This window comes from Stigmatopora nigra, unplaced genomic scaffold, assembly GCF_051989575.1.
Source record: "Stigmatopora nigra isolate UIUO_SnigA unplaced genomic scaffold, RoL_Snig_1.1 HiC_scaffold_25, whole genome shotgun sequence".
NCBI classification, from domain to species: Eukaryota; Metazoa; Chordata; class Actinopteri; order Syngnathiformes; family Syngnathidae; genus Stigmatopora; species Stigmatopora nigra.
Genome location: NW_027551604.1, coordinates 2427277 through 2439496, shown reverse-complemented (window position 1 = coordinate 2439496; position 12220 = coordinate 2427277). Strand labels below are relative to the sequence as shown.

Genomic DNA, 12220 nt, shown 5'->3' with positions numbered 1-12220 from the left:
GGGAATATTCTTATTAATAATGTAACATAATTAATGTCAATTAACAGGAGTATTTTTGATACATTTTAGGAGGGAAAATAACTAGTTTGTATCCTCATTCATTTTTTTGGGAGTGCTTGTTCTCACAGGTTCGCGAGGGTGCCGGCGCCTGTCCCAGCTGATTCGGGGAAACAACCTGTATAGGTAGTCGGCCAATCGCAGTGCATGAGGAGACAAAGGACAACCAATCATAGCTAAGGTAAGCTAACCAGCTAGCCTAGCATGCACTACTTAGATATTAAACAGTACTTGGATGTTAAACGGTACTTAGATATTAAACAGTACTTAGATATTAAACGGTACTTAGATATTAAACAGTACTTAGCTATGAAACAGCACTTGGATATTAAACAGTACTTAGATATTAAACTGTACTTAGATATTGAACTGTACTTAGATATTAAACAGGACTTAGATATTAAACAGTACTTCGATATTAAACATTACTTGGATCTTAAACAGTACTTCGATATCAAACAGTACTTGGATCTTAAACAGTACTTAGATATTAAACTGTACTTAGATATTAAACTGTACTTAGATATTAAACAGGACTTAGATATTAAACAGTACTTCGATATCAAACAGTACTTGGATCTTAAACAGTACTTAGAAATTAAACTCTCCCTCTCCTGAATATAATTTTGAGAGCTGGTTTCCCGGGACAACATAGTCCAAAAACTCCTCCCCTTCCTTTTGTCCAAATTGAAATAACATCCTCCATAAGTATGTCAAGATGGAAAGAAATGTTGTTTCATCCTCTCATTGACTGTGATGCTGACAGTATACGTCACATAAAAATCATCATTTATCTCCTGAGATTTTGGGAAAAGGGGGGACGGCTTTTGAAGTATTAAAATAAACATGCCACTTTTTAAGTCTTTTTTGGACAGCCGACATGGGACTCATTAAGTTAAGTTAAGTTTTTTTTCCTCCAACAATTCAAAACCATTTCTTACACAGTTTCAATACGTTAAAGTTCCATTTAATGACTTTGACCTGCCTGAGAGGGCGCTATTTCTTTGATTTTTTTCTTTTATTGGAGAGCAAAAGCGTCTTGTTATGCCACGACAACTGCAAAAAAAACGAACCTGTCATATTCCCTTGAATCCCTCATTTGTGTTTGTCTTGGAAGATAAAAGCAAAGCTTTAAGTACACCAGAGTGGAGGCGGCTTCTTTAAAAAAAAAAAAAAAAAGATGTCGAGTGTGTTGACAGCAAAGTGTAAACAGCCCAAAATAAATCAGGCAAGGAGAAAAAAAAGAAGACAATATTGTCAATCTGGGTGCCGGGAGGCGTCTTTAAATGGCGTTTAAGGCGCTCGTTATGGCGTTGGCTGTTGACAGGAGACGCCGATGGCAAATTTGGACGGCGGGGAGTGACGCTGACGAACAAACGGCGTCGTCTGTTTGGCTTGTCGGGCTCGATTTGTTCTGTTGTGAAGGCAAGAATGATGGTGTGATGTTAGGTGGATGTATGAGGATGGGTGGGGGAGGGGCAACAACGGTGTGTTTGGGTACAGTGGATGGATATGGATGTCTTGCTCTCATTCCATTGGTTCTCGGATGTTTGGTCGCTGGTCTTTTGGTCGCCGGTCTTTTGGTCGCCAGTCTTTTGGTCGCAGGTCTTTTGGTCGCAGGTCTTTTGGTCTCCAGTCTTTTGGTCGCCGGTCTTTTGGTCACCGGTCTTTTGGTCTCCAGGCTTTTGGTCGAAGGTCTTTTGGTCTCCAGTCTTTTGGTCGCCGGTCTTTTGGTCGCCGGTCTTTTGGTCGCAGGTCTTTTGGTCGCCGGTCTTTTGGTCTCCGGTCTTTTGGTCGCCGGTCAAATGTTGACAGTTTACTGTTGAAACCAGCTCTCAAAATTATAATTAGAGAGAGTTTAATATCTAATAGAGAGAGTTTAATTTCTATGAGAGAGAGAGTTTAATATCTAAGTACTGTTTAATATCTAAGTACTGTTTAATATCTAAATACTGCTTAATATCTAAGTACTGTTCGATATCCAAGTACTGTTTTATATCTAAGAGAGTTTGAGGTCTAAGTACTTTTTGATATCTAAGTACTGTTTAATATCTAAGTACTGTTGAACATCTAAGTACTGTTTAACATTTAAGTACTGTTTAATATCTAAGTTCTGTTGAAACCAGTTCTCAAAATTATATTCATGAAAGAGAGTTTAATATCTAAATATCTAAGTACTATTTTCAACAGTACTTAGATATCAAACAGTACTTAGATATTAAATACCACCCACAACCCTAGTGAGGATAAAGCGGTTCAAATTTAAAAAAATAATAATAATAAATACATTACATTTTAGAACTCGCCATTACTCAATATTTTCTATTACAATAATAATAACAACAACAAAATCAACTGGTCTGTGGTGAGAAAACAAGGATAGCCGAGTTAAAATATTGACAAACTGTTTGAAATAGTGGAATTAAAAAAATATATATAAAAAACACGCCTGCTTTCCTAGATTTTCCTTCTTTGGTCTCGAAACGAGCAATTGGAGGTCGCGACACCTCGTAAAAAGCTGTCAAAAAATTTGCATGGCGTCGCCGCCATTGTTGTTGTTCTATTAACCCTCAAATTAACTCCCATGTTTGTTTGCGGAGAACTTGAAAGCCGCACTGATCGTGTGTGATTGCGCTTCCTTAATCACAAAAAGCCTTGTTCAGACCCCCCAGGGAGAGTCACGCAAAATCAAGCAAAAAAAAAGGCCACCCATGAGTTTACGCCACCGAGAAACTGTCAAAGCGGAATTGTTCCCTCGCCACAATTAGCTAGCTTCCATTTAGCCACACGGGGGCTACGTTTACGGTGACCCCTTGTGGGGCAAATTTGTCGTTTTATCCCATTTGAGTGGGGAATTAAATGAATGCAATTATTTTGCACTTTTCCTGTTAAATATGATATAGAATTGTGTTTTTCTTTGGTTGAAATAAGACTGAAAAAGTGAGGGTCGTCTTATATTCGGGGTCGAGATATTATACCAAGGGTGTTAGATTCGGGTTGGTTCATGGGCTGCTTTAACGTCAACTTGATTTCAGGTGGGCCATTCTAGATATAATATTTAGATTTTTTTTATATAAATGGATTAAAAGAACTGGATTAAAAGCCCTGAATATTCCGTTTTTTTATAGATCTAAAACAATGTTTATTTTAGATTTTTTTTTATATATATTTTTTAGATTTTACTAAATTATTTTTGAACTAAAGATACAGAAAAAAATGATTAAAAAATGACAATTATTGATTTAAAACGGGGAAATCAGGAAATTTAATATACATTTAATATGTTCTTTTGTTTTTTCGGATATAATTATCTGAAAAAACTGGTCTTTGGTCTCATTTTTAAAACATTTTTAAAAATATATTTTTAAAACAATATTTTTTAAATGATGTATTCTTATTTTCAAATGTATAAAAGAAACAATTGACACTAAAATACAATGCAGCCCGATATTTACCAAACAATTATTAAATGTTTTTTTATAATATATAATTATATATTATATATTACAAAAACGGTAATTTTACCTCATTAAGTTCCCACTTCCAATGATGACACATTTAATGTATATTGGGAAAACAAGCCACTTTATTAGGGACATGAGACACTGGCATTTATCGCATTTAAAAATGTTAAGTACATTAAACACAAAAAAATGAACCTCAATATCAAATATCATTTCTGACCAATGCTGTTTTGCTGCCATTTGTCAGTCATTAATACATCATTTGATTTCCAATTGTTTTGGCTCGAGTTCATACACATTGATTACGTTACATGACATCAACAATAAGACTTCCAAAAATTCCAAATGTGGATCATCCGAGGTTTCTTCTTGTCGTTTCTACAGTCAAATCCCCGTAGTTTTACAGCTGTAAATGTCGCCCCTGGGATTAATTAGTGCTTGAATTGTGTTTATATTGCAAAAAAGATATTTCACCAGTCTTTAACGTCATTTCAAACAAGACTCCAGGTGGACACTTGTCATCATTAGTGGACTCCTATGGAAAAAATACATTATGTGAGGAATATACACACACATACACACACATATATATATATATATATATATATATATATATATATATATATGTGTAAATATATATAAATATATATATATATATATATATATATATATATATATATATATATATATATATATATATATATATATATATATATATATATATATATATATATATATATATATATATATATATATATATACATATACATATACATATACATATACATATACATATACATATATACATATACATATATACATATATACATATATACATATATACATATACATACACACATACACATATATATACATATACATACACACATACACATATATATACGTATACACACATACACATATATATACACGTATACACACATACACATATATACGTATACACACATACACATATATACACATATTCTCACATCTATATACATGTACACACATACACATATATTTATACATATACACACATACATGTATATATATATATATATACATATTCACACATACACACACTCATTAACACACACACAAATGTAGCACAGTTCTTGGCTAATTTAACACTGTGAAGGGAACTACACAGTCACCTCTGGAGCCAGCTCTTATTGATCTTTTGGATTTTTTTTTTTCTTTCTTTCAGATGATCCAATTGTCTCAATTGAGGGATGGTTAGACTGACCCAATCATCTTCTGGGATCTCCTTTGTTGGTATTGGGCCTCGTCCACCGTCCACACGGCACCTTTGGCGTTCTCCACGCGCACAAAGCATCGGTGAAGGCTCAGGTTGTGACGCACGGCGTTCTGACGTAAACACAAAGTTTGTCTTTTAGGATCAAATTAAGATGAAGAGTATAGATGTAGTATATTACATTTCCTGATTTTTTCCCCCTTTTAATTGATAATTGCTATTTTTTAATCCATATTTTCTTTGTTTTTAGTTCCAAAATTATTTCGTAAAATCTAAAAAAATATATTTAAAAAAATGCTAAAATAAACATTGTTTTAGATCCATAAAAAACTGAATATTCAGGGCTTTTAATCCAGTTCTTTTAATCTATTTATATAAAAAAAATAGTGCCGACTTTCTGTTTTAGGATCAAATTAAAATGAAGAGTATAGATGTATATTAAATTTCATGATTTTCCCCCTTTTAAATCAATAATTGTCATTTTTTAATCCATATTTTCTTTTTTTTTTTTGTTCAAAAATCATTTGGTAAAATCTAAAAATATATATAAAAAAAAGTAAAATAAACATTGTTTTAGATCTATAAAAAACGGAATATTCAGGTCTTTTAATACAGTTCATTTAATCCATTTATTTAAAAAAAAATCTAAATATTATATCTAAAATAGTCCGACCCAGTTGAAATCAAGTTGACGTTAAAGCGGCCCGCCAACCAACAGTCTGACACCCTTGAATTAAAGGAACATGATCAATTACCTTCCAGGTGGCTGCATTCCGTCGGAAAAAGGCAAAAGTCCCCGTAAACCAAGTGTAGATCTCATTCAATGTCAGTTGCGTATTTTCTGATTCCATAATAGCCTTTTTGACAAAATAAAATTCATAATTACAGTCAATCAGATCCACACAAAAGGGAAAACTTTCAAAATAAAACTAGGAAGCACCTGTCTTATTAAGGTGGCGTAGGTAAAAGGTGGCCGGATGTCCGCCTTCTTGTAGACTTCGCGTTCTTTTTCTGGAATTGCAATATTATAATGTTCAAATATTGTTTTAATCATTTTAATTTTTTTTTGGATGACCTGTAGAGTAAGTCAACCAGAAATGGGGGCGCCGTAGCGCCCCGGAAAATGTCGCTTTGGGGCTTCCTTCTGGTGAGAGGGTGTCGACGTCCGTAAAATTTGGAGGATTCAGCGAGTTGGCCTGCAAGAGAACGGAATGGAGCCGTTTGATTGGTCGCTTTCAAGGTAATTATCCTACTGTATCTGTATGGTATTGCAATTGTAAATATATTTTGAAGAGTTGGTATTAACCCTTTATAGAGCATTTTTTGTTGGTTAGAAATATTCGTAAAGCCAAATTAAGTATAATAGAATGTATTTTTTTGTTCTTATTAGTGTTTATTTTTAATATTTTCGCAAGAGAAACAGTCAAAACTATTAAATTTTAACAAATATGAAATAAGATCAGATGACATCAAATGAGGTCAGTGAGTATAAGGAATAATATATGTATGTGTATCGGTATAGGTATATTCATGTGTATATGTACCGTATTTTCACGACTATAAGGCGCACGGCGTTATAAGACGCACCCCCAATGAATGACATTTTTCCATATATAAGGCGCACTGGATTATAAGGCGCACTGTCTATTTTGGAGAAAATGTAAGACTTTTAAGTGCGCCTTATAGTCGTGAACATACGGTAATTGCTATTGACTTCCAGCTATGAAGCACTCACTCACTACTTTACAGTCACCTCTAGAGCCAGCCATTGTTGATGTTTTGGATTTTTTTGTATAAAATCATGCAGTGGGGGAGGAGTTATATGATGGAAGATTTGGTAAACTAAGATGGCTGATCTGCATATTTAACAGTATTGAGTATTCAGTTCAGGCGTTTGTGTTTTTTTTAATATCCGACAGTGGTGGTTTTTCATTTTTGGTTTTCTGTTTTTTTCCCCATATATAAGGCGCACTGGATTATAAGGTGCATTGTCTATTTTGGAGAAAATTTAAGACTTTTAAGTGCGCCTTATAGTCGTGAAAATACGGTAAATATATATAGGTATAGGTATGGGTTAAGTTTTGGGTTAGGGATAGGGATATTAATATCATAGTATTTTTTCTGATTTGCACCTGACGAGTCGGTCTTAAGGAGGATTATGTCATCAATACAATGGGCAAGTGTGCTTAGCTCGTACCTGTGGATAAAGGGAATCGGTTGAGGTTTCTCCTGAGGTCAAAGGTGGTCTTTCAGGGGCAGGCTGGCATTCCTGAGCAGGCGCTAGCTGAAGGTGAGCCGTCATGGCGCGCAGACGCTCTTGTTCTTTGTGGAGCTGGAGAAGAGACGCTCAAGTGTGATGAATTAGGTTTGTGAAATGCAGACTTATTGTTGCCTGACGGGGGTTTTTTGCATGCAATTTTGGGGTTTTCTTGGATTTTAATGATATAAATGGTGTTTTTTCAATTGGAGTTTTGGTGAATGTCTTTGTGTTTTTTGAGACGTTCCGATCGCGAAGGAGTTTATTCAAACTTTTTGGTCGAATTTGGAAGATTGCGGCAAAGCTGACCTGAATCTCCAGCTGGCGAACCACTTGCATCTGGACTCGACACTGCGCCGCACTTCTGTCGTCCAGTGTGTGTTCGCAGTGCATGTGACTAAAAACACACACACACATATAGGTTAACTCATTTGCCGTTACAAAAACTAAAAAAAATATTTAAAAAAAAAATTCACAGAAAAAAATCTGCTTTATAGTGAAACCGCGAAATTCGAGGGATTACTGTAATTGACATTTTTTCATTTGAACTGCAGGATAAGGCCCCTCCCACTCAATGGATTGGACGTCTATCGCCATCAGTGACAACCAATCAGGTATTTTTAGATTTTAATCCTTTATCTGGGATAATTTATGCTTCCAAAAAAATGTATTTTGCTTTTCTTTTGCATCATTTGTTGATGTTCCAGAGCCCATTTCCCATCCAAATATACCAAATACCTACCAAATAATCTTTATACTTATTATGAGTTTTCTTGAAAACATGCAAACTTTTTGGAGAAAAAAAAGTCTACAGGTGCTAACTTCAAAATGTTTTTTTGGTGCATTTTGTTGTTACTTGCGTGAGACTTTTTAAATTCCTTAAAAAAAAAATCAAATTAGGCAATCAAAGGGTTAACTCACTTGACAAACTGGGCGTAGTTTTGGCAGGCGGATTCGCACCCCGGCCAGTTGCAGACGCCGTGACCGTAAAGCGGGTTTGTCGTGTTATCTGCTGGAGTTGACCTGTATAGCATGAAGCACATTACAAAATGGTATTTTATTATTATATTATTATTTACAAACAATTGTGATTGATTATATAAATCATCAATAAACAATACTAATTAATAACACATATATAATCAATAAATAAGTTATATTTAAATAAGTAGTCAAAAACATAAATAGGGAAGTAAACAAATAACAACAACAAAAAGAATAATAAATAAACAATACCAATAAGTACTAAATAAATTATCAATAAATAAGTTATATTTAAATAAGTCAACAACAACAAACAATATTATCACTAAACATTACCAATAAATAAGAAATGTTTAAATAAGTAGTCAAATACATAAATAGGTGGGAAAGAGCATAAATAACAACAACAAACAGACAAATAATCAAAAATAATAATAATTACTTATTCAATAAATAAGTCATATTTAAATAAGTAGTGCACAAATAACAAAAACAAACAGACAAATAATCACAAATAATAATTTACATATTCAGTGAAAAAAGTCATAGTGAAATTAGTAGTCAAAAACATGAAGTGCACAAATAACAACAAACAATCATTAATAATAATAATTATATATTCAGTTAAAAAAGTCGTAATTATATAAGTAGTTAAAACTTAAAGTGCACAAATAACAACAACAAACAGACAATCATAAATAATAATAATGATATTTTCAGTAAAAAAATCATATTTAAATAAGTAGTCAAAAACTTAGTGCACAATAACAACAACAACAAACAGACAAATAATCATAAATAATAATGACATTCAATAAATAAGTCATATTTAAATAAGTAGTCAAAAACATTAACTGCACAAAAAACAACAAACAGACAAATAATCACAAACATTGATAATTAAATATTCAATAAATAAGTCATATTTAAATAAGTAGTCAAAAACTTAAAGCGCACAAATAACAAAAAACAGAGAAATAATCATAAATAATAATGACATATTCAATAAATAAGTCATATTTAAATAAGTAGTCAAAAACATGGAGACAATTGCACACAAAAAACAACAACAAACAAACCATATTTTCACCACCTGTGAAGAGAAAATGACGGCGGTTTCTCCCTCTGCGCTGGTTTCTCCTCGCTAGACTCATCCGTGTCTTTGCCATGGCGCCGCACATTTTGATCTTCCGCTTTCTGCGAGAAGACGAGCCGCTAAACGAGTCAAAAACGCCACAACCAAATATCACAAAAACGGGTAAGTTACCTCATTGCTTCTATTTATGGGCTGCTGTCGAAGCCACTGCGTGTTAATTTGCTGTTGTTGCTTGTAGAACTCTTTGAGATGGTGCTACAATGAGAATTCATTTCATTACAGCACAGGTGTCCAAGTGGCGGCCCGGGGGACAAATCTGGCCCGCCGGATAATTTTGTGCGGCCCGGGAAAGTCTACAATACCTGGTGAAGAAGGAAAAGGGCCTGCGCCTTGTGTCGCATCAACGCCTGAAGCCTGCCGGAGGACGGAGGTCGTGTGGCCTGACGAGGAGCCATCTTGGCTAGGGAGAACCTCCGCGGGGATGCAAGGTAAAAAAATGGCTGCCGTCTTTCTCGGTCCGATTAGATTAAGTTTGAGGGCGTCCCGGCACCTGACGAGATGTTGATTAAGTGACACAATGGCTTGAGTCGTGGTGGAGTTATGGATGGAAATAAAATGGAATAAAATAAATCAAGACATAAAATAGAATAAATCAAGAAATAAAATCGAATAACTCAAGATAAAAAATAGAATGAATCAAAAAATAAAATAAATCAGAAAATAAAATAAAATAGATCAAAAAATAAGATAAAATAAATTAAATAAAAAAAGAAAAGAAAATATATCAAGAAATAAAATCAAATAACTCAAAAAATAAAATAGAATATATCAAAAAACAAAATAAAATATAATACATCAGAAAGCAAAATAAATCAAAAAATAGGAAAAAATAAATTAAATCAAAAAATAAAATTAATCAAGAAATTAAATAGAATAACTCACAAAATAAAATAAATCAAAAAATGAAATCAAATGAATCCAAAAATAAAATACATGAAAAAATAAATAAAATAAATCAAGAAATTATATCGAATAACTTAAAAAATAAAATAAATCAAAAAATAAAATAAATCAAGAAATAAAATCGAATAAATAAAAAAAAACAATTTTAATAAATCAAAATATAAAATAGAATAAATCAAAATATAAAATAGAATAAATCAAAATATAAAATAGAGTAAATCAAAAGATAAAATAAATCACAAAAATGAATTCAAATGAATCCAAAAATGAAATCAAATGAATCCAAAAATAAAATAAAATAAATCAAAAGATAAAATAGAATAAATCTATAAATAAAATAAAATAAATCAAAAAATCAAATAAATAGATATAAATATATTTGTTACTGTTCTTATTGTTATACTAAACATAGTACAAAGTATAAAACCCCTCGAGAAATTGCGAGTTAAGATAGGATACTTACAGTTTTGGAGTTGCTGTGCTTCGATTGTAAGCCGGCACTCGCTGATGACAAAGTGAGGACGAAGATGCGATGAAGACGCTACCTGGGTGGGAGGCGCCGCCACCGCCACCGCCGCAAATTATACCAGGAGGGTGTGGGAAAAGCGGCAATGAGCGGACGCCACACATCTTTTTTTATTGACTTCATTTTACACGTCTCCCTAAATAAATAGAACGCCGAGTCACAGGAGACAAAATGGAGTATAAATACACAACAAACAAACAAGCAAGTGTCGTTTATAGTCTCCAAGTTGGGACAAGTATAGTTTGTGCTTTTGTGTGGGTGTCCTCATTTAGAACAAAGGCTCATTTAGTTGTTTGAGTGGCGGCAAAAACACACCAGGAAACCATTGGAAAATGATGTCTTTAATGCTCATTTGGGGGAGATTTGTTTGCATAGCGGTTGTTAGCATGTTAGCATTGGACTCTTAATTTAGAAAATTCAATTTTTATTGTAATTATACAAGTATAATTAGATTTAAAGTTTCACTTTGAAGTAAACAAACAATAACAACGAACAAATACATAATTTATCAATAAGTAATGAATTAATAAGTAGTTAACAACATAAATAGGGAAGTATACAAATAACAACAAACTAATGAACAGATAAATAATTAATAAGTAATACAAAATCCTCAATAAATAAGTCATAAACAATGAACATAAATGGTTATCTGTATTTTTATGCTAAAGTGGAATTCATTTAGTTGCTCCTTTTGTTATGTCTGCATTGGCCACCAGGGGACCGAATTCTATCAAAGTCATGAAAATGTATTTTTTTTGTCCTTTTACCACTTTTGAAGTAAAAAAAGTCTCGGAATTTTTTTGACGAATTTGCTACGCTATTGCTAATCAATGAATATCAATAAGCTCAATGAATATCAATGAGTTCAATGAGTATCAATGAGTATCAATGAGTATCGATGAGTATCGATGAGTATCGATGAGTATCAATGAGTATCGATGAGTATCGATGAGTATCAATGAGTATCAATGGGTATCAATGAGTATCAATGAGTATCAATGAGTATCAATGAGTATCAATGAGTATCAATGAGTATCAATGAGTATCAGTGACTATCAGTGACTATCAGTGACTATCAATGACTATCAATGACTATCAGTGACTATCAGTGACTATCAGTGACTATCAGTGAGTATCAGTGAGTATCAGTGAGTATCAGTGAGTATCAGTGAGAATCAGTGAGAATCAGTGAGTATCAGTGAGTATCAGTGAGTATCAGTGGGTATCAGTGAGTATCAGTGAGTATCAGTGAGTATCAGTGAGTATCAGTGAGTATCAGTGAGTATCAGTGAGTATCAGTGAGTATCAGTGAGTATCAGTGAGTATCAGTGAGTATCAGTGAGTATCAGTGACTATCAGTGACTATCAGTGAGTATCAGTGAGTATCAGTGACTATCAGTGACTATCAGTGACTATCAGTGAGTATCAGTGAGTATCAGTGAGTATCAGTGAGTATCAGTGAGTATCAGTGAGTATCAGTGAGTATCAGTGAGTATCAGTGAGTATCAGTGAGTATCAGTGAGTATCAGTGAGTATCAATGATTATCAATGATTATCAATGATTAGCAATTAGTATAAATGACTATCAATGGCTATTAATGGCTATCAATGA

At 33.1% G+C, this 12220-nt stretch overlaps 1 protein-coding gene and 1 long non-coding RNA gene across 2 annotated transcripts; both read right to left on the bottom strand.

Annotated features, from left to right (window-relative positions):
* Nucleotides 1–3918: 3918 nt before the first annotated feature.
* Nucleotides 3919–6099, bottom strand: LOC144192263 (forkhead box protein P2-like). Its single transcript, XM_077711375.1, has 6 exons — nucleotides 6052–6099; nucleotides 5855–5975; nucleotides 5720–5790; nucleotides 5535–5636; nucleotides 4771–4892; nucleotides 3919–4056 (listed from the first exon to the last, which is right to left on the bottom strand). The coding sequence occupies exons 1-6, from the start codon at nucleotides 6097–6099 to the stop codon at nucleotides 4008–4010; spliced, it is 513 nt and encodes a 170-aa protein (XP_077567501.1). The 3' UTR covers nucleotides 3919–4007.
* An 889-nt stretch (nucleotides 6100–6988) lies between these two features.
* LOC144192265 (uncharacterized) lies at nucleotides 6989–8063 on the bottom strand. The gene is made up of 3 exons (XR_013325082.1): nucleotides 7958–8063; nucleotides 7346–7433; nucleotides 6989–7111 (listed from the first exon to the last, which is right to left on the bottom strand). It is a non-coding gene; the product is annotated as an uncharacterized LOC144192265 (long non-coding RNA).
* Between the last annotated feature and the right edge of the window lie 4157 nt (nucleotides 8064–12220).

Excerpts from the sequence above, each read along its gene's own strand:
- LOC144192263 (XM_077711375.1), bottom strand. The coding sequence starts at position 6,099 with ATGCTCTATAAAGGGTTAATACCAACTCTTCAAAATATATTTACAATT. Across the intron at positions 5,791-5,854 it reads CTGGTTGACTTACTCTACAG|AAAAAGAACGCGAAGTCTAC; the intron begins GTCATCCAAAAA and ends TTGCAATTCCAG. Across the intron at positions 4,057-4,770 it reads AGATCCCAGAAGATGATTGG|GAGTCCACTAATGATGACAA; the intron begins GTCAGTCTAACC and ends TTTTTTCCATAG.